This window comes from Petaurus breviceps, unplaced genomic scaffold (assembly GCF_028583685.1).
Source record: "Petaurus breviceps papuanus isolate PSGF00001 unplaced genomic scaffold, PetGlider_PUasm1.0 90604, whole genome shotgun sequence".
Classification (NCBI taxonomy): Eukaryota; Metazoa; Chordata; class Mammalia; order Diprotodontia; family Petauridae; genus Petaurus; species Petaurus breviceps.
In genome coordinates this window covers 3344447-3371472 of record NW_027187285.1, presented here as the reverse complement: position 1 = coordinate 3371472, position 27026 = coordinate 3344447, and the positions used below count along the sequence as shown (strand labels likewise).

Genomic DNA, 27026 nt, shown 5'->3' with positions numbered 1-27026 from the left:
TGTATTTTTCATTTTTATGAAATAGAATCTTTATCTTGCAGATTCCATATATAGAGACCAGTGCTAAGGATCCACCACTAAATGTTGACAAAGCCTTTCATGACCTTGTTAGAGTAATTAGGTAAGTTGGAATACCTTTCTCTTGGTAAATGGCAATATGCATAAAGTTCTTTGAAAACCTTAAAGGTACATGTAAATGTTAGTATTATTATTACTTCAGCATTAACAAAGGCCTTCCTTTCAGACACCTACAGAACCAGAAGGTTTCACTCAATACAGTTTCTTTGTTTTTGTTTCATGTGAAGCTGATTACAGAATTACTCTCAAGTTATGTTAATGTTTAATGTTTCAATGGTATTAGGTTATGTAGGGATACATCTCTTAATTGACCATGAAAGGTAAATTAATAACTAAACAGTTTACCATCCATTTGCAGAATCACCATGAAGAATTCTGCAGCATTGAACACTAGGAAATCCATCTTTGAGGATACTTATAAGAAAAATATTCTGCATTTCTAATAACTTACCATATACTTATATGGAAGAATATTCTGGATTTCTTTTTTTTCATTTTTCAAATGCTTTATTAACTTCTGATTTACATCATTCATTTCTGCCAGATTTTGAGTTACAAATTTTCTCCCCATTTTTCCCCTACCCACCACCCCAAAATAGCAGTCCCGCAGGATATCCCCTCCTCCAATCTGCTCTCTCCCATATCTTCTCCCATACCCCCCTTTGACTTTTCTGGTAGGGCATGGTGGATCTCTATGCCCCAGTGCCTGTATAACTTATTTTCCAATTACATGTAAAATACTATTAATAATACTATACATACATATATATATATATATATATATATATATATATATATATATATAAAATTTGATTTTAAAACTCGGAATTCCAGATTCATTCCCTTCCTCCTTAGTCACCCACCCTTACTGGGAAGATAAGCAGTTCAGTATAGGTTGTACACGTGTAGCTAAGGCAAAATATTAACATAATAGATATATTGTAAAAGACTGACTATATTTCCCTCCCTCCTATCCCACTTCCCACTTGTTCTATTCTCTACTTTGGTCCCGTCCCTTTTCAAAAGTGGGCGCTTACAACTTCCCTCCCCCGAGCCTGCCCTCCCTTCCATCATCCCCCTTCTCATCCCCCTCCTGCCTACTCTGCTGTAGGGTGAGATACCCTATTTAGTGTGTATTTCATTCCCTCCCCAAGCCAAATTCAATGAGAATAAGATTGATCCATTCCCTTTTGCCTTCCTATTCTTCGCCTCCATTGTAACCATTTTCCCTGGCTTCTTCTATATGAGATAGTTTACCCCATTCTGTCTCTCCCCATCTCCTCTCATTGTATTCCTCTCACACCTCTTAATTTCACCTTTTAAGTATCATCCCTTCCTATTCAATTGGTCCTGTGCCCTCTATCTATGTATACCTGTAAACATATATACACACATTCACATATGTATTCATATGCCCATATACCCTCCAATATGGACATACATACATATATCTAAATATTTCCTTCAACTATTTTCATACTGAGAAAAGTTTCATCAGTTACAATTATTGTTTTTCCATGTAGGAATGTTAACAGTTCAACTTTAATAAGTTCCTTATAATTTCTTTTCCCTGTTTACCTTCTCATGCTTCTCTTGCTTCTTGTATCTGAATGTCAAATTTTCTATTCAACTCTGGTTTTTTCAACAAGAATGCTTGAAAGTCCTCTATTCCACTGAATGACCATATTTTCCCCTGAAACATAATACTCAGTTTTGCTGGGTAGGTTATTCTTGATTTTAATCCCAGCTCCTCTGCCCTCCAGAATAACATATCCCAAGCCCTTCGATCACTCAGTGTAGAAGCTGCCAGATCCTGAGTTATCCTGATTGTGTTTCCACAATATTCAAATTGTTTCTTCCTGGCTGCTCATAATATTCTCTCCTTGATCTGATAATTTCAGAACCTGGCTATAATATTCCTAAGAGTTTTCTTTTTGGGATCTTTTTCGGGAGGTGATCGGTGGATTCTTTCAACCTCTATTTTGCCCTCTGGTTCTAAAACATCAGGGCAGTTTTCCTTGAGAATTTATTGGAGGATGATTTCTATATTCTTTTTTTTTTTAAGCAATCGGTGTTAAGTAACTTGGTCAAGGTTACATGGCCAGGTGTTTCTGGGTGGGTGCTAAGTGTCTGAGCCCGGATTCAATCCCCAGGTCATCCTGACACTGGAGCCAGTGTTCTTACTCGCTGTGCTACCTGGCTGCCCCTAGGTTCTTTCTTTAATAATGACTTTCAGGTAGTCCAATAATTTTTAAATTATCTCTCCTGGATCTATTTTCCAGGTCAGTGGTTTTTTCAATGAGATATTTCACATTTTCTTCTATGCTTTCATTTGTTTGCATCTGTTTAACAGCATCTTGATTTCTCATAAAGTCATTAGCTTCCATTTGCTCCAATCTAATTCTGAAGCAATGATTCTCCTCAGTGAGCTTTTGAGATTCTTTTTCCATCTGGCATATTTGGCTTTTTAAGGCATTCTTCTCCTCATTGCCTTTTTGAGCCTCATTTGCCATTTGAGTTAGTCTATTTTTTAAGGTGTTATTTTCCTCAGTCAGGCTGTTGACTCTCATTTCATAATTTTCTTGCATCGTTCTCATTTCTCTTCCCAATTTTTCCTCCATTTCTCTTATCTGCTTCTTAAGATCCTCTATGGCCCATAACCAACTCATATTTTCCTTTGAAGCTTTTGGTGCAGGAGTTCTGACTTCACTGTCTTTCTCCTCTTCCATGCTTTGATCCTTTTTGTCCCCCAAATAGGAATCTAATGTTGGATTCTTCTGTTTGCTTCCTTTGTCTGGTCATGTTGCCACTCAATTATTTGACTTTTGGGATTTTTGCCACAGTAGGACTCTGCCACCTGACAAGGGAGCTTCGTACCAAATGCTGGGGTTTTCTCAGCTGCTGGAGGTATTAGTTGGGTACCCTCTCTGAAACCTCCACATGCTCTGGCCAGCTGGACACACACCCCAGGACCTCCACCCTAGATCGCAATCCAGATCCAAGCAGGTTAAAGCAAGAGAGATTGCCCCCTCAGACTGGTCGCTTGGTCCCCCTACACTCTGCAAGCCAGGAGCTGAAGCTGCCATATGGCCGGCCGGGGCTGTGCCTGCAGCCCTCAGTGGCTTCTTGCCCCAGGGACAAAAGCCGACACATTCCCAATTACTGGGTCCCAAAGTCCACAATGCACTGACCTCTCACTTTGTCCTTAGCATCTATGTGTTGATAATTCTGGATTGCCACAGATGCTGGTGATCTAGAGTCCCTCCAGCTGGCAGCTGGTCAGAGCTACCCTGGGGCTAAAACCTCCAGAGTGTGTGGGGCTGGAGTTGGCTCCCAGAGTGCTGCGCTGGCCAATTCCTGCTGGGCTGTCCTCAGCGGGAGGTTAGCTTCTCTGTGTCATTTTGTGGGTTCTGTAGCTCCAAAGTTTGTTCAGAGTCCCCTTTTACATGGACTGGGGAAGGTGGGAGCTGGAGCCTCGGGAAGGTACTATTTCTACTCCATCTTGACTCCACCCCCAATATTCTGCATTTCTAATAACTTAGCATTTACTTATATGGAAGAATATTCCATATTTCTAATAACTTACAATAAACACAGTATTATTCAGATGCTAAACACAGGGCAATAAATGTTAGAAGGCAAGCATTCTATTATCTCAAATCTTCTGAACCAGGACTGGAGGGGAAGGGAGTATGTGGTAGAAGGAGAAAATCATATATTAACACTATGTTCTTTCTGTTTTTATTTGTTTTGTTAAATATATCCTAACTGAATTTTAATCTGGTTCTGACCAGCACTTGGAAGTGTTGAAGGTCATATATTTGAGGCCTTTGCTTTAGGGAACTCAAAATCCCAACATATGTGGTTACAACCTCCCTTTCCAATCTGATCTCTGGTAACTCTCCTATCTATTTCATCCACTCTATCCCCAGATGCTAGACTACTTGTCATTCTTAGAACATCCCTGTGCTTTTCCATTTCCTCACTTTGGCTCATTCCATTCTTTTTTGCTTAGAATGCTACTAATGCCCTCCTTCCCCAAACTACTTTATATTCATTTTATATAGTCTGTTATATGCTTATATATCTCTGTTGTCTCCTCCATCTGAATATAAGCTCCTTGAGGGCAAGGACTGTTTTAATTTTGTCTTTGTATCTTCAGTGTAATGCCTGGCACCTAGGAGAAACTTAATAAATGCTTGCTGTTTGATTAACTGATCATTCTAGCAGGGATAACAGTCTATAGTAGTCACAGAAATGATAAAATAAAATAAATGTATTTGGAACCATAAAGTTTTGGCTTCCTGATATCAATTTGCTGTCCCCTCCCCACCACCGCCACCATTTCCTACCTCTTTCCCTTCTCCTTTCAATCCAATTTAATCTAACAAACATTTACTAAGTGCCTTCTGTGTATAAGAGCACCATGCTAGGCACTGGGGAACTAGTGGACTAGGTATGTTATTTCACTTATGTAGGGAAGGCCCTGGGGAGGAAACTACCTGTAATAATGCAGATCAGCACCTCCTCTGCAGTTTATCACCTTATAGAATTGCCCAAGGCACTGAGGTTAAGTCACCTGACCAGGGTCACAGGATCCGTATATATCAGAAGCAGGATTTGAACCTAGGTCTTTGGGGCTTGTATCAAGCTCTCTATCCACCACACCTCATTTATATAACTGAAATCTGAGATCTATAAATGGGCTCAAATGAAACCATGCACGTAAAGTGCGTTAGAAACTTTAAAGCACTATTTAAATATCAGTTATTTTTCACAAGATACCCTTTTATAGCTTTATAGTCTAGGGAGGTGGGGGTAACACATATAGAAATAGCTGTAATACACAATATTACGTCATTCTTGTTTCAGAGCAGTACAGAATAAAGTACAATGTAAGGTCTCAAGAGAAAAGGATTATCTGTTGGTAAACTGAGGCAAGTCTGGAAAGGGTTTTTTAGGTTCTTCCTCGGACTAGGCATTTCTGCTATTCACCGCCCCTGCGGGTGAGCTGATACTACTGGTTGGGGGTAATGCAGAAAGTGTAGGGGTAGAGTTTTGAGGCCTAGAACTAGACACCAAAATCTACTGCAGGAAACCACCAGAAGAAGTATTATTTATATTTTTTTAAGATAAATATTTGTAGCCATAGAATTTTAGGCAGTTAGTTGACTTCATAAACTATAATTTTAAAAAGTTGAGCCATGGCAAAACTCAGAGGAAAAACAACAAAACTTAAAAGCAGAATTGGTTACAGCTGTACCTCCACACATGTCCTCTCTCCCACAGCCCACCAGCTAGCTTTCACAATCATTTTCCCTACAATATTATAGTCATATATTCTACCCTTTTCTCTGTGGTCTGAACTGCTACTGCTTTGAAGTATTTGTGTAGCAGGTACATTTTTAACTGCCACTTTATTGCAAAAATAGTGGGGCTGGTGGAGGAAGGGCTGGATTTGGAGCTGAAGGACTCAGTTTAAGACAGCTCTTTCACTTGTTGCTTGGATAACTCTGGATAAAGCCACCTAATGTCTTTGTGTCTCCCTTTCCTCGTTTGTAAAATAAAGAGGTTGAATTAGATGACCTCTAAGCTCCATTATACATCTAAAACCATGTTTACTGAGTGACCGATCCTAATCAATAATTCTTACTTTAAGGATTCATGATTTCATGCAGTACATCCATACTATCTCCTCTGACGCTGATCAGATGGTTCATAAGAAAAAGCCCTGATTTTAGAGTCAGAGGAACTGGGATTTGACCTCTGAATACCTTGTTTACCCTAAGCAAGTCACTTAACCTCTATTGGCCTCAGTTTCTCCTTTTGTAAAATGAGGCATTTGAACTAGATGATTTTAACTCTAAGGCTATTATGATTCAGGTTAAAAGTGTTGACTTAGGTGTAGAATGCCTTGATAAAGGTCACATAGAAAGAAACAAAATCAGCTCTAAGGGTCTATATTTCCTGACTCCCAGGCCAGTACTTTCCCAATTTACCATCCTTCCTCAATTAAGCTTACATATTCAGATTTCAGGAAGGTCTCTGGAACTATTATGTTTTGAAATAAGCTAACATTTCAGATTTCTTCATCTGTAATATTAGAGAGAGTGTAGATAGATTCTAAAATCTATTCCACCACACTGGAATATTGTTGACTAAAAAGGAGGAAAAAATTAACCTAAAAATTTTGTGTGAGCTATCTTGAGTCTAGGCAGCTAGGTGGTGCACTGTCCTGGTCCACCAAGCCTGGAATCTTCCTGACTCAGGTCTTTCTAAATTCAAATTTGGCCTTAGACAGTAGCTGTGTGACCCTGGACAAGTCACAATCCCATTTGCCTTGGTTTCCTCATCTGTAAAATGAGGTGGAGAAGGAAATGACAAACCACTGTAGTATCTTTGCCAAGAAAACCCCAAAAGGGGTCATGAAGAGTCAGGCATGACTGAAAAAAAGACTAAACAACAACAAAAATCTCAGTTTACATGTATAAAATCCAGGTTAATGTACACGTAGCCATGTCCTTTTCCATCCCTGAATGGAGACAGCTGTTCTATAAATAAAAAGTCTATATAAATTATAAGCCCTCTTAATATTTGAGAGACCTTGTTCACAAGGAGGGAAGAGAAATTGTTGTGACCAAAAACGAACACTCCACTTATGAATTTACACTTTGAACTGTACCCTAGAGCTGCATCTAAAGATGTTACATTTGGAGAAAATAATCTCTTGAAATTATTCTTTTAGCTTTCTTTCTCATTTCCTTCCTTTCCCCATCCCAACCTTCTTTTCTTTAACTTTTTTTCTTTTTGCCTGGATGCAAATATGCCCCAAATATGAAAAAAAGAAAAATGTAGAAGACATACCCCCCAACCCCTCCTCATCATTCTTGGGGCCCTGTTCCCGGGAATATCCAGTTCAGTGGTTGTGTACGACTCCAAAAGGAGAGCTGGGAGATTTTCTATTTTTTATAAGAATCTTAATAAAAATGCTGTGCTTAAAAAAAAAAGAAATTATTCTTTTAAATCCCATTTCTTTCTCCTTTGTTAACCCCTTGACCACTTATTTGACTTGACCTCTAAGTCGAATCAACAATAATAAACCAGCTGTAGGCCACAAAATTTCAGTCTGTAATAAAAATCACCAAGACAGAGCTCTCAGCGTGATCAATCAGTTTATTAAGGATACTAGTAGTCCCTAATCAATTGGATTCAAGGCCTACCTCATTGTCAGAGACCCCTCTGCTAGAAGGGTCTATATATTGCTTTTATAGCCATTGAGGGAAGACCAGAGATAGAATTAGGTGGTACAACTACATGACTGTTCAGTTATAGAAGTAAGGAAATCTGGTTGGCCAAGGGAAACAAATGTCCATAACCACTCTGTGAACAGATCTTTCACAGGTCTTTAGCTACACGTCATCAGCTACAGGTTATCAACTTCAGGCCATCTCAGCAGGGGCTTTCCAAAGGTCATAAGATCCTATTAATCACATCTCAGAGCCTTCCACGGGTCATAAGACCCTAGTGCTGGACCAACAGTATCCTAGGGTTCCAGGAAGTTGTGGTTTCGAAGCAAAGGTCACTAGAGAGTAGGTGGCAGTGATTCACTGGGGTGAAGAGGCAAATGAACCTTATTTCAAGCACTACACTGGGAGGTGGGAGTGAGAGAGAGGAAAAGCAGCAATTACACTCTTATCACAGACCTAACTTAATACAGTATAAATCTAGCTGATAAATCTGATCCAATTAATATAATCATCAATACAGGGAGGATTAATCTTAATCTTAAAACTTAAAATAACTCATCCTAACAGCATTAACTAACAACTAACTCAAAATTAATCCTATTCTACTTAATTCACTAAAACACGAACTGATACCCATCAGATCACAATGAACTGAATAAATGCTGATTAAATTGAGTAGGGGTATCAAAATATCTTCACACTGCTGCCTAACTCTGGGCAACTGGGGCTCTCTGAGCCTCAAATTTCTTCACCTGTGAAGTGAAAGGGTATGACTGGATGTCCTAATGCCCCTTAGGACAGCAGAAAGAGCATTGGTTCTATAATTAGAGGACCTGGGGTCCAGTCCCACCTGTTCCATTTACTACCTGTGTCATCTTGGGCAAGTAGCTTAACTTTCCTATTTCCTAACTGCCTCTGTTTCCTCATTTGTAAAATGGGGGAATTTCAGAAAAATAATGTTTTATTTTTTCCACAATTACATGTAAAGACAATTTTAACATTTTTTTTAAGTTTTAAGCTCCAAATTTTCTTTCTCCCTCCCTCAACACCCCCACTCTTGAGACAGTAAGCAATTTGATATAGGTTAGACATGTGCAATTACACAAAACATATTTCTGTATTAATCATGCTGTGAAAGAAGACACAGACCCAAAGGAAAAAAAATAAAGAAAGTGAAAAATAGTACATTTTGATCTGCATTCAGAGTCCATCAGTTCTTTCAATGGAGGTGGGCAACATTTTCAAATCATCATGAATCTTTGGATTTGTCTTGGTTCATTGTATTGTTGAGGATAGGTAAGTAATTCACAAGTAGTCAACATACAATATTGTTGTTACTATGTACAATGTTCTCCTGGTTCAGCTCACTTCACTTTGCATCAGTTCATGTAAGTCTTTCCAAGTTTTCTGAAATCAGCCTGCTCATCATTTCAATAGTATTCGATACAGCATGATAGTACTCCATTACAATCATAAACCACAGCTTGTTTAGCCATCACCCAATTGATGGGCATCCCCTCAATTTCCAATTTGTTACCCACCACAGGCAACAACAAAGAACTACTCTAAATATTTTTGTACAAATGTGTCCTTTTCCCATTTTAAAAATCTCTTTGGGATACAGCTCTAGTAGGATATTGCTGGATCAAAGGATATGAACAGTTTGATGGCCCTTTGGGCATAGTTCCAAATTACTCTCCAGAATGGCTGGATCAGTTCACATCTCCAACAGTGAATTAGTGTCCTAATTTCTCCACATTCTCTCCAACATTTATCATTTTCCTTTTCTGTCATATTAGCCGATCTGACAAGTGTGAGATGGTACCTCAGAGTGGTTTTAATTTATATTTCTCTAATCAATAGTGATTTAGAGCATTTTTTCACAACTGTAGATAGTTTTGATTTATTCATCTGAGAACTTCCTGTTTATGTGCTTTGGCCATTTATCAATTTGGGAATTACTTGTAGTCTTATAAATTTGACTCCATTCTCTATATAGTTGAGAAATGAGGTCTTTATCAGAGACATTTGCTCTTTTTTTTTTTTTAAAGCAATCGGGGTTAAGTAACTTGCTCAAGGTTACACAGCCAGTTATTTCTGGGTGGGTAATAAGTGCCTGAGCCCGGATTCGATCCCCAGGTCATCCCAACACTGGAGCCGGCGCTCTTACTCGCTGTGCTACCTGGCCGCCCCCAAGAGACATTTGCTCTTAAAAATTGTTTCCCAACTTTCTACTTTCCTTTTAATCTTGGTTGCATTTGTTCTGTTTGTGTAAAACCTTTTTAATTGAATATAATCAAAATTATCCATTTTATATCTAGTAATGTTCTCTATCTTTTGTTTGGTCATAAATTCTTCCTCTTTCCATAGATCTGACAGGTAAACTATTCCTTGCTCCCCTAATTTGCATATGGTATTACCATTTATGTTTAAATCATGTACCTATTTTGACCTCATCTTGGTATATAATGTAAAATGTTGGTTTATACATAGTTTCTGTGCTCTCATAAAATGGATTGGAATAGATAATTGAAAGTCCTTTCCAGAGCTAAGATTTTCTTTAGTTCTTGTGTAAAAATGATATCTCTGATGGCAAGGAACATCAGTGCCTTGAGTGAGTAAAGAAAGGGTCTGTTATAGGAGATAATTTTTCCCCTTTTTAATTAAATCCTTTTTTGTTGCCAGTCTGATTTTTTTTAAGTCTAATTTCTAGTATTAGTTAAATATCCACCAACTTCATTAGGACATGTTCCTTTTCTGGCAAACATTTAACTACCTCTCCCCATAGACAGACACATTTCTCCTAATTTTTCTTAAATGCTAACTGCTCTTCACTAATTTTAGTTCTAAAATACTACTAAGAGTGGACTACAGGGTTTAGTGGGTAGAGCACTGGACTTGAAGTTAGGAAAAATCTGAGTTTGAATCCTGCCTCAGACTCCAGATATGTGACCCTGGACAAGTCACTTAATCTCTTTCAACCTCAGTTTCCTCATCTGTAATGGGGATAACAATAGCATATGCCTCACAGGGTCCTTATAAGGATGAAATGAGATAGTATAAAAGCACTTTGCAAAACCTAAAGCACTTTTATTAGCTGGTATTAGCAGTAAAATACTACCAAGGCCTTGGCACTTGTATACCCCTGCAAACATGCATCACTACAACAAATAACTATTACATACCAGAAAAAAATTGGAATAAATTAGTAAGAGAACTTGTGAAGTTTCATCTGCCTGCCTGTTTCCCTTTTCCATTAGCTTCCTTATTACATAAGGATGGTTTAAGTATAGTTTTACCTCACAGCAAGAGAATACAATTAATATTACTTCTAGAGGACCCATGTTCAAGGTGTCCTGAAAGTCTTAAGGCTTAAGTAGCTAAAGTATGTAAGCCCTAATAGTTTACAACTGCATCAGGACTTTGGGGACATTTCAGCTTAAATATTAAGTCTTACTAGCTTACAACTGCACTAAGACTTTGGGGATATTCTGGAGTAAGATGTCTCCTGGATGGAGGAAAAAAGGACAGGTTATTAGGTTTGTTTCCTGTCCTCTACCCTTTCTCTTCAGTCTCTGCCTGCCTCAGACCCAATATGTAGATGAAACCTCCTCTAGCCTTAATGAACACCAACATCAAACCTCTCTATTACAGAGTAGTATCTCTGAAAATTGCAGTAGGGGAAGAAAAGGGAACTCAGCAGGGTTAGAGACAGGACCTGTGACATACAGGAAACCTTGAGATGAGAAAAGTCTGTCAAAGTAAGTGGTCATCTTTGATGCGACTTGATAGTCCTTGAGAGTTGCTTAGAGCATTGCAAGGTTCAGTGATGTGCCCAGGATCATATAGGCAGTATAAGTGAGAAGCCAGATTTGAACTCAGATCTTCTTGGCTTCTTTCAGGCCAGCTCTCAATCCACCACATCTATCTATCAGAAAATTGTTGTTCTTCAGTCATTTTTCAGTTGTGTCCTATTCTTTGTGACCTCATTTGGGGTTTTCTTGGCAAAGATAGTAGAATGGTTTGCTATTTCCTTCTCCAGCTCATTTTACAGATGAGGAAACTGAGGCCAACAGGGTTAAGTGACTTACCCAGGGTGACACAGTGTCTGAGGCCGGATTTGAACTCAGAAAGATGAGTCTTCCTGACCTCAGGACAGCTCTACCTGTCTACCTCGCCCACCACCTCACTGCTCTATGATCCATCAGAAAAGCCAACTCTCACTTATTTCATTCTTCTCTTTCTATTTCTGTAGGCAACAGATTCCAGAGAAAAGCCAGAAGAAAAAGAAGAAAACCAAATGGCGTGGGGACCGGGCCACAGGTGCTCACAAACTCCAGTGTGTGATATTGTGACAGGGCCTCAGGGCCTCTTTGCTGCTGTGAATGTGAACTAGAGAGACCCGGTGATGCATTCAACTGCCTAACTGCACTGATGGCTGCTTCTAACAGTGAACCTTGGCCAGAGATCTTGGCATGTTAAGGAAAAAGAAGAGGAGGGTGGGGTGGGGTAGGGTGGGGAAGGAAGGAAGGAGGGCAGGGAAGGTGGAGGAAGAGAACCTGCCCTTTGAGGAATACTTGAACTGTGGCCAGTTTCTTCTGGAGGGAATAGGTGGGGAAACAGAAGGATTTGGTCTGATTTTGCCAAGAGTGACAAGCTTTCAGGTCATTCACAGGATAAGTGGAAATAGGGAGGAAACAAAAGCAGCATCTAAGCCCCTTAAGTGTTGATACAATTGAGTCCCCCTTTCCCTCCTTCCCTCCCTCTGTTAGTGGGTATTTTCTTTTTTTAAAAAACTAAATTGTGTCATTTTGATGTGGATTTGTTTATCCACACAAAAGTATGAAGTATAAGTTTATGAAATGGCTCCTTTTTTCTCCCAGACCCAATAACTCATTGGTTCTGAACATTGGATTATTTTCTTTTTTGGTGTCTTAAAAATTATTTTATTAAGGGAGCCAATGCCCACTGCCTAGTGAAATCTTTGGCACTCATCAGACTTATATAATTCTGTGTCTGGCATTTTTTTTACTGAGTTCTCCTAGCAGTGCCAAAACTAAATATAACATGAAATTATGGTGGTTTGGAGATTGGAAATGAAACCTGGCTATTGCTGGGGATTCCAAGCATTGTGTCAAACCTTGGAGGGGAGCCAACTCCACAATCCATAAACTGGAGAAAATATGATTCTTTTAGGAGAGTTTTCTCTGTTTGGGAATACAGAGGATGAGAAAGAAAGTTGCTTTTTGAAAAGGGCAGATGGTGGCATGTGCATGCCGAATTTAAACAGCATTTTCACTAAACCTGGAAATGCTTCGTGTCAGAGATAAGATTATTGACTTTTTAAGAGATGTATTAATTTATTTTTAGGGCAATAAATGCTAGGTTCAGGACATTCCCCAGGCATGTGAAAGTGGCCCTTAGTTTCTTGGACTTCTGAAACCCATCTCATGTGTTTCCTCATGCTTTCCTTTCATTGTCTATTACCGACTGGAACTGCATCAATTTAAACATCCTACCACATCTCTCCTCAAAGGAAAGGCAGCATGTCATACTGAATAGAGACCTGGCCTGAAAGCCAGGATGACCTGGGTTGATGACCTGCCTCTGACATATACTGGCTATGTGACCCTAGGCAAGTCACTTAACTTCTTCTGTGTGCTAGGTAACTCTCTAAGACTCTAAATTGCAGAGAAGTTGCCAACCTGCATTGGTAGAGTTCCCTCACCTAGGATTTCCCTATACTGATGAAGTAACAGGTCCAGGCTCTCTCCCCTATCTATCTCCCTTCAAAAAGGACACATGAATCTACACTTAGTGATTTGTCTTTTGTCACTCATAAATGTCTATGTATAGGCTGGCTAATGGGGACATCATCCAGAGAGTTCTGGCTAATATGAAATCTTGGGAGAACGAATAAATGTGCAACACTTAATTAAAATAATACTTTTAAAGACCAGCAAATTTAATCCCTTAAGGCCAATGTATGCTAAGTCAAATAAGTGGAAAACCTGCTTGGTTCTTTACAGATTTTAGCATCAGCTAGACTTTTTTGGTAGATGTTTGTATTAACCTCTTAGACTGTAAGAGCAAAAATGACCATAAAGCCAGGGACATGGCTTTTATTGACACATTCCTATAGGGAGTACATTCAAAGCACTCCAATATAATGCCCAATTCCCACTTAGCCACTTCTAATAAGGGCTGGGTAATGGTTTGATCCAATATGGGGAAAGGAAGAAGATTGTCTAATCTAAATGGGGTAAGAAAGTATAGAATGAATTGGAGGGCTATAGTTCTCCTCAGAGAGAGCAACACAAGATGAAGTCAGTTGCTTTTCATCCTGAATGTTTAAAATTAGGTTGTGTAGGAACTAGATAGTCCCAAGTGGGCAGCCTGGCTATTCTTTTGGGAAAAAGAACTGGGGAGAGGGAACACTAGACTAGAAGCCAGGAGACCTCCATTCTGTTTCTCATCTTGTTAGTCACATGAACTAACTCAACCCAATCACCAGCACCTAGGGACCTAGCTTAATTCTGCCACCTAAAGAATCAGATGCCAGTAAAACTTTGTTTTAATGGTCCCTATTTCTGAAACCTAAAAGGATCACAGAGAGTATTATACTTAGTAGTTTTTAATTTTTCTTTTAACATTATGACCTTTTAAAAAACATTAGATTAACAAGGTGCTTTTCAAAACTGTGAGCCCCTTGGCTCCAAACACAATACAAGAACCCCTCTGGGTGTCCATGATAGAAAGAGGTGAGATTGAAGACAATAGAATGAAGAGGTTTGGAATGGAGAAAGAAAAGTTGAATAGAAGTGAGAGTGAGTGAGATATGTAATAGAAACAGAAAGAGTTGTAGGACCAGATGAGAGTCACTAGACACAGAGTCCAGGATAGGACTCTGCTGTCAACTGGCAGCTTTGAACAGGAATGATGATGCTGAAAGTTTGTCAAGGTGCCAAGAATGAACTTTGTTAAGGAAAGGAACTAATTGTTCTCCTTTCCTGTTTAATGCTGGTGCTCTGGAAAGGTGTGGAGACAGGAGGTGAAGAAGGCATTCCAACATTCCTAGTGGCAAATATGGGTACGCCCAGAGTCACAGTCTACTTCTTTCGGTTTCCATACTCTGGACTCCTAATACAACTTAAACCTACATTGCCTGAGACAGAAATTGGGTAAAAGACATTGTGTTGATGAATTGGCTCACTTTGTGGCCTCTTCATTTGCTCCAATACAGAATATACTGTGAGCTTGCACCTCCCTTTTCCTCACTTTCACCCATCTATGAAATAAATAAATAGCACCCTAAGGGATTCATTCTGCTCTGGAGACAATGCAGTGCCTTATTGAAAAGAAATAGCTATTTGGAGCAAAAAATAGTAATAATAATGACAGAAGAGTAACATTCTATCACCTTTAGCTTAGTATTTCTTCAGCTTACCATAAGGACAAAGTGATGATACTGTTAGTATTGATTTTTTTTTTTAATCTGGCAAAATAATCCTTGACTAAGTATGCCATCTTGAATTTTATTTCTACGTCGGTCCCCTGGTAGCTCCCCCTTGGCACCTAAGAACCTTTCTGGGTTTCCAGAGTTCCTGTAGAGCAGCCTTCAGCACCTTTGACAGCTCCTTTCTTGAGGCTGGCTAATGTGGCCCATTCATTCCTTAGCTTCTATGTTTCTCCCCCCACCTCTAGGTCTACTCCTATAATAACTCTTGTCTGCCATTCTTTAATTGTGGGGATCCTCTGAGAAACAGTCCTTAGCCTTCTCTCTATATACTCATTCACTTCCTCAGGAAATCATCCCCTCTCATGATCTCAATGGTCAAGTTGTAGGTGGATGATTTCCAGAATTTTGCTCTCCACCTTTTTTTTTTTTTTTGCCTCCCATTCAGAATGTCCAATGTAGCTGGGATGCAATACTGCACTTTGCCAGTAGGTGCTCCCATCTAACACATGATATACTCTAGCCTGAAAAAAATCCCTTGAGTTTGACTCTTCAGGTTAATTTTAACAAAAAAGTTCCCCATTTTATCCATTCTATAATTTAAAAATTCTGTATATCGTTTACTTAGGATGAAGGATACTTGAATTATAGAAATAGAGTTCAATCCCATTTTTATGTAATACATTATTAACGAAAATGCCAGTTTTATGAAATGGACATGACTGCTAAGGAACATTTGAATGATGCTCGAGCCTTTTATGTAATTTTTTATTACGTTTTTGTGTATTCTGATTCATTAATAAAGGAAAAAGGAGACACATTGATGTGTTTTGCTCTCCTCATTATTTAGATAGAATCTCAGTTTCATCAAATTTCAGGTAATATTCCAATGTTCCTTTCTTTACATTTTTTAAATGACTTTCCATTAACAGGATGTTATCGTATATTAAAGAATTCATATCCTTACTCAATTACTATGTTTTGCAGGATTATGTCATCTTTAGCAATAATCCATTTCAGCTAAGAATGTAAAGAATTGGGAGACATTTGAATCATCGCTGAAGGGAGAAAGTGTACCCATTAATCATAGACAGGAAAATAAAAAAAAAGGAGCCAGCTTTTTCCCATGATCTCTATAAGGCTATCCGACATATTCCTGCCTTGTAACAGAAAATTTTTACATTCTCTTCCCTTTCTTTATTCTCCCAATACACAAACCCATCTGTCCTCAATAATTAATCCATCTACTATGTCCACTAGCTTTCTGTAGCTACTCCAGGAGCCAGGAACATTATAAAATTCATTCAGTTACACCATTGATATATGAGTAAAAGAAACATACATTTTAAAGACTTCCAGTCCCAGAGCTACTTCCCACTCCCCTCACATAGACATTTGGCCAATTCTCTGCAATAAGCTGATTAAATGCCTTCATGTTCCATTCATTTTAATACCACTTTGCAAAGTACTTTGCAAATGAAATTGCACTGAACATGACTCATTGCAAGGAACTATAGCCCTGAGTCAGCAACATATGCTGCTACCATTAGTCTTTATCACAAGAGCATAGTCATTATAAGTTCCTATCCTCCCTCCTGCATTAGAAATAAGTGAATAAACCCCCTGCACCACCCTAGGACTTGAAGCTCCTCCCTAAGCAATACTTTAAGAGACTTTCTTAGTAATAAAACATTGGCACAACGGTACAGAATCCATTTTATATCCTTTCTAACCCTGAAAGAGCTTCTATAGTGCTAACTTTTCAAAACTATAAAAACTTTTTACCATAGACAAAAGGATTTCTTATGATACAAGTTATTGCTAGGCAGGCAATTTTAAATGAGCAAAACGATTATGGATCTCAGTTTAGGAAATGTCCTACCTAGAGCACACTTGGTTCTAGCTAATTTCTGCCTGCCTATAGAGACCTGCCCTTATTGCTGAAAGCATACATAATCCCTACTTTAGATGGACTAACCAATTTACTATCACCCTGACATGAGTAGCCTGTTCCCATAAGAACTTGGTTGACTATATCCAAAACTGATTTCAACCCCAGCAAAAAGCCCCAAAGAGCCTTCCTGTCTGAGATATGTTTCTCATTATAAAGTCTTCTTGCTGATGGTTATGCCTGCTTGCCTATTGCTAATCCTCTGGAAGGAGATCGATGCCCCCCTTCCCTACCTTCTGTGACATTGGCCTTGCCTAGACCTCTGGTGCCTGTGTTCTATGGTTTCTGATCATTTATCATTGCTATAACTTTCCAAAATAAAATACCTTTCCTTGGCCAAAACTACCCTACATGTTTTCTCCTCTTATAAGAAAGTTCCTTGAGGGAAAAATATAGAAACATAGGTTCAGAGATTTAGAACTAGAAGGGACATCAGGTCAATTGAGTTCAGTCCTCCCATTTTATAGATGAAGAGACTGAGGCTGAGACAGATCAAGGGATTCGTCAGGGTTATGAAGCTATATGTAGGAGGCAGGATTGAAGTCTTCCTGACTCCAAGTACAGCACTATTTTTGTATCCTCGGTGCTTAGGACAATGATTGACACATAGAAGAAGGAGCAAAAGACATGAGACCTTCCTCTGCCCCTGAGCCTTCCATCTTTGGCAGTATCTGTCTCTAGAGGGAAGGCTGCCAGAGGTCAGTAGAGTGACATCCATCTATGCAAGCACAAGGAAACTTCTCCCTCCTACTGACCACCTGCTCTTCTAGTTGAGATGCAGAGAGTCTTCAGCACAAAGAGGAGCAAGCTTCCCTTTGATTTCAGCATTCCATCTCCTGCTGCACCCATCCAGATCTTGAGGGAAGAGGAAGAGGAAAGTCAGTGAGGAGTTTGACGTCCAACTCCTATTGTGCAGATTCAACTTCCAGCTCCTACTGAGAAGTTTCCTGTAGCCTTTGGAGGGAAGAGGAATAACTGAAAGGATATTTCCCATCTGAGTGTCTGTTTTCCCCCTTGTGGTCCACTTGTCTCCAGCTCAGTCTCCAGCCTCTTCTTTTTTTTTTAAGCAATCTTAAGTAACTTGCTCAAAGTTACACAGCCAGTTATTTCTGGGTGTGGTGCTAAGTATCCGCACCCAGATTTGATCCCCAGGTCTTACCGACACTGGAGCCGGTGCTCTTACTCACTGAGCCCCCTGGCCACCCCTAAGCAATTGGGGTTAAGTAACTTGCTCAAGGTTACACGACCAGGTGTTTCCGGGTGGGTGCTAAGAGTTGGAGCCTGGATGCGATCCCCAGGTCGTCCCAACACTGGAGCTGGTGCTCTTACTCGCTGTGCTACCTGGCCGCCCCCTCCAGCCTCTTCTGAGAAGAGGGGTGGCACTGTCTACTAAGTGATGAACATGTTCAAATCTGGTCATACCAATGATTTGGAACCCCTGTATGTCATCATCTAAACCCCATTTCCCATTCCCCACCACTCAGTTCTTATTCCCATACCCCCCAACCCTTCCACCCCAAAGTTCCAACCAAACACCACCCACCCTATGCCCTCTGGAATGCCTGTTCCATAGGTAACAAACTTCCCTTCATCTTAAATCTTTTCCTCTCTCACTTATTCTCTCTTCTAGTTATTACGGAAACTTGGATCCCCTCTGATAGCACAAGCTCCCTGGTTACCTTTTTCAGTTCTAGCTGTACCTTCTCTCATTCCCCTTGACTCACTGGTCAAAGAAGAGGAGTCGGAATATTCCTTGCTCCCTATTAACACTTTCAGGTTCTCCCTCTACCTCTATCATTTAGTAACCTCTCCTCCTTTAAGGTCCATTCAATTCATATCTACCACCCAGTCAAAATCCTAGTAGTTATGGTCTACATAGCTCCAGATCACTCCACTTCCTTCCTCGATGAGTTCAGTACCTGCCCCACAATTTCTTCTTCACTCTCCATTTCCTGCCCTCATACATGAGAATCTCAACATATATATTGATTCTCTCTCATTCACCCTAACCACTCAGTTCCTCAACCTACTCACTTCCCATGACCTATTTGTCCACTCCACCTCAGCCACACACAAAGTCATACCCTTGACCTTGCCATCACCCACAAATGAACTACCTTCATGTTCAAGAATTCAAAAGTTCCCTTATTACCACTGTCTATTGACTTTCCACTTCTCCCTCTGCCTCCAGTCTTTCTGCCTGGCTGTAGAGACCTGCCCTTATTGCTGAAAGTATACACAATCTCTACTTTAGAATTGCTAACCAAGTTACTATCACTCTAACATGAATAGCCTGTTCTCTATAGAAATATCCAACCAATACACACACACATATGTATATATATACATATATGTCTATATTATATATTTAATTCTAACATTTTTATTGATTTTCAATGTAACAAAGAAATCCAATCCAGAATACAAATGCACAGGGCAAAGCATCTGCCATCACAACAAAACAATTCACAGTGAGCTTCTTTTGTATCACAGAAACTCAAATTGGCTCATAACACATCATTAACTTAAGTTAAAATCCCAGTATCCATCCCCAAATTTCAAAGTAGTTTGCATATTTTCTTTAACAATACATTAAGGAAATATTTGTAATTTTGAAAGAACTCACCAAAAATAAATATTGGAAATAAGGGAAAAGAAACTCAGCAAATGTTTGGGAAAGACGACAAGGGAGTCCTTAACTTTACAGAAACTCAGAGGGAAAATGAGTCGTACAAGTCAATCTGATTCTGTTCTGTAGGAAAATTCAGCTTCTAAGCTATGTTTCTAACTGCCCAAAACTTCCACCACCAAAAATCAGTAGATCTTTTCCCCAGTCTTCTCCTTAAGCAGCATCTGAAGGTTGTAAAAACAGCCCCCAACTCCCATTCCCCAACCCAGGGAGACATGTTACAAAGCTCTTAGTTTCATCCAACGTGAATCAGTTGCTGTTAACAATGGTAGAAGAAACTACATAGGATAATGCAAGCTTAGCTGCCAGCATACCTGACATGAGTCAATTCTAAATTTAGGTTTTAGGGAAGATTTATTTCTAACCTTGAAATCTTCCTGTAATCTTCCTTGCTTTCCCCTACCAAAACTTGCCCTTCTTCCGCAGTAACCTTTAATCCCTTGATCCTTCAGTCTCTCTCAGGCCATCTCCCCTACACTAGCCATTCTCTCCTCTTTTCCCCATCTTGACCCCTGTGTGAACCAGTTCAACTCCACACCATTTTCCTTGCTTGAATCCCTAGCCCTTCTATCATATTGCCAACTGTTCTCTGCCAAGGCTCAGTCTTGGATCATTCCCAACATCTACCACTTTTACTCCTACACACATGCTGCTGAATCAAGGTGGAGAAAAAAAATCATGCGACTTCAGATTGGGTCCCAAGTTTGTTTTATGAAACTGCAAATGGGTACTCACTGCTGCTAGGCAATCCTACAATACCTCCCTTATCAACTCACTAGTTCACTCTCCTTGGTAGCTCTTTCAAATCTTTTCAACCCTCCTCCAACCTCCCATTTCTTCTCTTTCTCCCATCCTCTCAGCTAAAAACCTTGCTTCATATTTTGCAGGAAAAAAATTCACCATTCACTATGAACTCCCTTTTTCCTTCTGTTCCACATCTCATATCATTCAGATGCCTTCTGCCCCATCTCCCCCTTTACCCCTACTTCACATGAAGAGTACTCCTTACACTCACCACAAGCAATCCCATTCCATCCAACAGACTGTCCCCTTTTCATCATAATATTATCACTTACTTTTGGTCTCTTGGCTTTTTCCCTTCTTCTTACAAATGCGCCCATCTCTCCTTCCATCCTCAACAAAGCCCACACTTGGTCTTTCTATGCCCACTATCATTCCATAGCTTTTCTGACCTTTGTGGCTAAACTCCTCGAAGTCAGGTGCCTCCACTTTCTCTCCTCACTCTTTCCTCAATTCCTTACAATCCAGCCTCCAACTTCAACATTCAATTGAAACTGTTCTTACCAAAGTTGCCTATGATCTCTTAATTGCCAAATCCAGCAGTCTTTTCTAGGCCTCTCTGCAGTCTCTGACACTATTGATTACCCCCTTCTCTTTGATGCTCTCTTCTCTCTAAATTCTCAGGACACTATTCTTTCCTGGCTCTCCTCCTACCTTTCAGACCACTCGTTCACAGTCTCCTTTTCTGGGTCCTCATCAAGATCATGCCTCTAAGAGGCGGCCAGGTGGCTCAGCGAGTAAGAGCACCTGCTCTAGTGTTGGGATGACCTGGGGATCAAATCTGGGCTCAGATACTTAGCACCACACCCAGAGATAACTGGCCCTGTAACTTTGAGCAAATTACTTAACCCCGATTGCTTTAAAAAAAAAAAAAAAAGATCATGCCTCTGAACTTAGATATCCCACAGACCCCTTCTGTCCTTAGACTGTCTTCTTTTCTGACTACTTCACTTGGTGATCACATCATCTCCCGAGAATTTAATTACTATCTCAATGCAATGATTTTTAACCTACTCTAATCTCTCTGCTGACCTCCAATCTCACACCTCCAGCTGCTTTTCAGACACTGCAAACTGAATATCCAGCAGACATCTTAAAATCAACATGTCCACAACTAAACTCATTATCTCCCCCCTCCTACCTTACCTATTACTGTAGAGACAATACCATCCTCCCAGTCCCTCAGGCTCACAACCTAGGTGTCATCCTCAACTCCTTACTATCTCTCACCTCCCAAATCTAATTTGTTGCCAAATCCTGTTGATTTTACCTTTGCAGCATTTCTCAAATACATCCCCTTCTCTCTTCTGACGCCGCCACCATTTGGTTACAGGCCCCCATCACCCAACCCCAGGAAGTTCTGCCTGCCTCAAGTCTCCTCTATTCAGCCATCAAAGTGATTCTCCTAAAGCACAAGTCTGATCATGTTACCCACCTACTCAATAAACTCTCTTGGCTCCCTATCAAATACAAAACCCTTCACCCCTAGCCCTCCCCACCACCCCCGCCTTTCTAGTCTTACACCTTACTCCCTACTACACCCCATATTCTTCAGTTCAATACCACTGACCTCTTTGCTGTTCCACGAACAAGACGTTCTATCTTTCAGCTCCAGGCATTTTCTGTAGTTGTTTCCCATGCCTGGAATGCTCTCCTTCCTCATCTGTCTGGCTTTTGCCTCTTTTTTTGTCTCTTTTTCTATCCCTGGTACTTAACACAGTTCCTGGCATATCTTAGATGCTTACTACACGTTTATTGATTGAAGGACTTAATTAACTAGCAAGCACCTAATAGATGATTTTTTATTCATTCATTCACTTGCCTAGTTTTTGAGCCAATGCCTCATGTTGCTGTTGACTGAATATGTGTTCCCTAAACCAATTGCTCACCTAACTTTCAAATCCTTGTGACTTCCAGGCACCTTACTGTTCCTGTTCCTATCATTGGTCCCTAATTTCTTACACATTGATGGACAAGCTTTGTAAGGTTTTCATCTTAATCCATGTTGAGATGTGATCGATAGATGTTCTTCATCCACATGGCTTTTCCTGTGGGAATGGATAGCCAAATCTCCTTTGAGTGAGGATAAACATGTAGTTATCTATATCACATATACAACATATTTTCTATATAGTACATGCATGTGTTCAGATATAGATATAGAGAGATAACGTATATGTAGAATAGATGTAAGCAATGTGCATAAAATTCTACTTCTGCTTACTTTACTTTGTTCCATGTTTTATTGGTCTTTCCATGTAATCAACATTTGGATATAAATTCTGGAGGAGGGTTTCTTTAAGTGTATAGATTACAGGAAACTCTCCCAAGTAGTAAAATGACAAGGAATATCCTTCAGGAAGTCTTTCCAGGGCCATTTGAGTGGGAAATTCCAGACCCGCATGAACTCCCAAAAAACATGGGGCTTTCCCCAATGGAATAATGATATAGAGACTACTGGCAGTCATCTCTCTCATCCTCAGATGAGAAACCAGAACTGTTCTGGATAAAAATCCTTCCACAATTTCCTTCAGTAAATTGGGCGATCCAACCAGAAATCAAGACAAAATCTTTCCATGTATCTCTTCAGTATGCAGGACACTCAAGGGATCTTTGTATACCTAGGATAATCTCACTGGAGGCCTTACCAAAAAAACTTCTTTGGAGTTCCTGCACACATAGGGCACCCAAAATTTCCCCAATGAATCCCTACTAATGCTGTGAGGAATGCAAGTGGAGCTCAAAACTCACCCAACAATATAACAAGCAGGCTTCATTCAAAAAGAAAGAAGATAAACTTCAATGAGCCACAAGTATGTGTTGGGTTTCTAAAGGAGAGATTAAACACTCAAGGTTGGTTGGAATCAGTCCCTCAAAATTCAAATGAGATTGTCAAACTGTAGGGCAGCTAGGGGGTACAGTGGGTAGAGCAGTGGGCTGTATTAGCAATGCTACTTGCAGCTACTGTGGAGGGGTGTGGAACAGAGGGAAAGGAAATAAATATTTATATAGCTCCTACTATAAGGCAGGCTCTGTGCTAAGCACTTTACAAATATCTCATCTGGTCCTCATAATAACCTTGTTATGTATATTTTATTATTCCTATTTTATAGTTGAGGAAACTGAGGCAAACTGAGACTAAGTGGCTTATTCAGTGTCACACAACTAGTAAGTACCTGAGCCTGGATCTGAATTCAGGTCTTCCTGATTCCAAGCCCATGTAATGTTAGTGGAATAGGAATATGTTCCCTGTCCGTTAATAGGCCTATGTGACCACATGTCAATCACAGATGTCTTGCTGTTTTCACAGCTGTCATACATCCAGTCACACAGAGCCCACTGGGGGAGGAACTTGCCTATAACACCATCACCCAGAAGAGCTTCTAGCACAGGTTCTTTGATCTGCTTTTCTAAAGGAAAGACAGCTTTAAAGGGTTCAACAATCTTACTTAAATTACAGATAGGTAGAAAGAAGTGAGTATCCAAGAAAGACTCCAACAGACAGGGCACCAACTGTCTAAACAGAATAATACAGCCAGCCACTTACACCACTGGATTGGGAGAGCACCAACATCTGAGTAGAGGGGGAAGGGGCTTGTAACAAATGGCTACTCAGAGTCCCGTCCAGAGAAGCAAAAGGTCCTTCTCATGAGCAAGCCCCCAAAGTAAAATACCAGCCTCCCAGTATACATAGTTTTCAACTAATAGCTCAGAGCCAGAAGACATCACAAGCCTCTGACTCTGCCTAATTAGCTTAGTACAAAAAGGTGCAAAAGCCTTCCTGTAAGCAAGGCTCCCCCTCAGCAAGCCCCTCCTCCATGTGACTCTGGATGTATGACAGCTATGAAAGCAGCAAGACATCCGTGATGGACATGTGGTCACACAGGCCCATTAATAGGACAGGGAAGCTCTTCCTATTCCACTAACATTACGTGGGCTTGGAATCAAGAAGACCTGAATTCAAATCCAGCTTCAAGTACTTACCAGTTGTGTGACACTAAGTCACTTACTCTCTGTTTGCCTCAGTTTCCTCAACTATAAAATAGAAATAATAAAATATACATAATGGGCTGCTAGGTGGTGCAGTGAATAAAGCACTGGGCCTGGAGTCAGGAGGATCTGAGTTCAAATCTGGCCTCAGACACTTAACACTTAACTAGCCATGTGACCTTGAGCAAGTCACTTAACCCCAATTGCTCTACCTTTCCCCCTCCAAAAAGCAAAAAATAAAATAAAATATACATAACAAGACTGTTATGAGGACCAAATGATATATTTGTAAAGTGCTTAACACAGAGCCTGCCATATAGTAGGAGCTATATAAATATTTATTCCCTTTCTTTCAGTCCCTACCCCACCCTCATATGTAACATTAAGGAGTTGCTGCTGGAACAAGGAGCTGTGGCACCTGTGCCTCTCCTTTCTACACCAAGGGACCATTTTGATTTGGACTCAGACATCTGGTTAAATTCAGTCCTGGGGGAGCCTGGCCTTCCTACACTCTTTAGCTTGTTAAAGCCCCACCTTGATGCACCAGGCACACGTTATTTAAAGCTTAGGTTGCAGCTAATGTCTAGCTTTCCCCCAAAGGCAGAGTAAAATGATATTCAATGCTTAATATAAATCAGGTATATCCAAAAGAAACACTGAGCAAAAAAGACAGCATGCCTTGACAGATTGACTTTTAACATGATTCAGTAACTTAACCTGTAACTACTATTATAATCTGCTAGGGGACTGGTATGTAAACCTCATCAAAATATATAGCAGTTTATAGAACTGCTGATAAGACATTTCCTCTTTCCCTTTGGCTCTCTTGAAGTTCATGTCTTTTTGGACAAGCAGACCCAGGTCATGGGCTCCTTCTCCTCCTCTTCCTCCTCCTCCCCCTCACCTTCTCTGGTGAAGAAATGCTCCCAGTCAGCTTCATTCAATGGACCTAATACCTTTGAAACTTTCAAACCCATAGGGTAACCTCTAAATGTGAATACATCCACCTTGAGTTTGGTTATTGTTCATCTACTCAAGAAAGGAAACACAAAATGGAAAAGTCAGCCAGGGACCCAATCAAAAGCTCCTGTTTAGAATAAGCCTGCTTATTCTAGTTGTCACATGGTAGAAACTTCCAGGGTACTAAGTGATGGGGTGCTTGGGTGCCTGCTTGAACCCCAGTTCCAAAATCACATTTCTCCCTAGTCTCAAAACACTGTCTCAGGCACTTTCTCCCCATCTCAAGGGCAGCATGCCCTAGCAAAACACTTATCTCTCTTCCTGATACAGTAGCCAACTGCACCTATAGAATTTAGTAGTTTGAACCAGTTGTGTACTGGCTGAACTGGCTGTATACTGGGTCATAAAGATATTTACTACTCACTGACCTATTATATGTATCCTAGCCTTAGTCATATGTCTTACACTTATCTCATATAACAAGACATTGATGGGGGTAGCCTGGATATTTCTCAGTCAACCCTGACCGTTAGTTGACTTAAGTGACGTTTCAGGCCTAAAACCATACCTCCTTGTAGCCCCTCCTTGGGCTATTTCCCAGTGAACTCTGGGTAAAATACCTGCACAGTAGATATTAGAAGTGCATGTTCCTTTAAGAACTGACCGCTCCTTAACCACTCCCTAAACCCACCCTGACTCACCTAGCTGGCATATTTGGCACATGTTTTACTATAGTTCATCCTATACAAACTTTAACCTCTAAGGTTGCAGGTTTCCCAAGAACTCTTGCCCACTATATAGCATAACAATAAACCTTTGCACCTTGACTCAAAGAATGCTTGAGTCTGAGAATTCAATCCAGGCAACCTTGCCCTGGGAACTCTGGTCTCAGGATCCCTGTATCCCTGTGGGTTTCTCCCTCAGCATTTCTAGCCCCTCTTCACCAGGGTGATGAAAGGGCAGCTCCTCCCCTATCCCTTACCTAAGAGAGTGCCAGCCTTTGTTGGGGTTGGGGTTTGGGGGGGGGCATCATACCAGAACCACCATTTCTTTCAGTGGTGGATCTCTATGTGGCTGGCAGCAGCCAAGAAGTCCCTCATTCTCAAAAGACTCAGGTGTTGAATTATCATGTTCCTGAAGTTCTCAGACATTTCGAGGGAAGTTTCGGAGGTCGACTCCCTGAGATATCCCCTAGAGACCAATTCAACTTCCATTACATTGGTATTTTGAGAAAGGAGTTTTCATTGTTAAATGTACCAAAGCTAGAAGCAGTGAAACTTTGGACAGAGAGCCTTGGAAGAAGACTCAGAACAAAAGCATGTGTTGTTTGTCATCTCATAATTTGTTTGGTTCTACTTTATTAAAAATTGAGGGTTTTTATGTAGGATTTATATTCATAATTTCGCATGGTTATTTAATCAGGTTTCTACTAAGTTTACAAAAACAGTAAAAATTAAAATGTCAATTAAATGGGTCTTTATATTCAGCCCCAGAGAACCCTTTGTTTATACTTCTCCATTCCAAAACATTGCCCTTTTGCTATTGTTATTGTTAAGTCATGTCTGACTCTTCATGACCCTGTTTGGGGTTGTCTTGTCAGAGATACTAGAGTGGTTTGCCATTTCCTTCTCTTGCTCATTTTACAGATGAGGAGACTGAGGCAGAGTTAAGCTACTTGCCCAGGGTCACACAGTTTGAAAGTATCGGGGGTCAAATTTGAACTCAGGTCTTCTGATTCCAGGTTTTCTGCTCTATCCACTGTGCCACCTAGCTGCCCTACCTATAAAGCTCTTAAATCTACGATTCCATGAATTCTTTGTTTCTTGCTTCTGAATCTGTTATGCAACATTGATC

The 27026-nt window shown here is 40.2% G+C and overlaps 1 protein-coding gene across 1 annotated transcript in view; it reads left to right on the top strand.

The window, feature by feature from the left end:
* Window positions 1-15603, top strand: part of MRAS (muscle RAS oncogene homolog) — a 117092-nt gene extending 101489 nt beyond the window's left edge. Inside the window, exons 6-7 of the mRNA XM_069063892.1 lie at window positions 42-121; window positions 11581-15603. Of these exons, the coding sequence (XP_068919993.1) occupies window positions 42-121; window positions 11581-11680 (180 nt within the window). The 3' untranslated portion in view covers window positions 11681-15603. The remainder of the gene's footprint in view (window positions 1-41; window positions 122-11580) is intronic.
* The last annotated feature ends 11423 nt before the right edge of the window (window positions 15604-27026 follow it).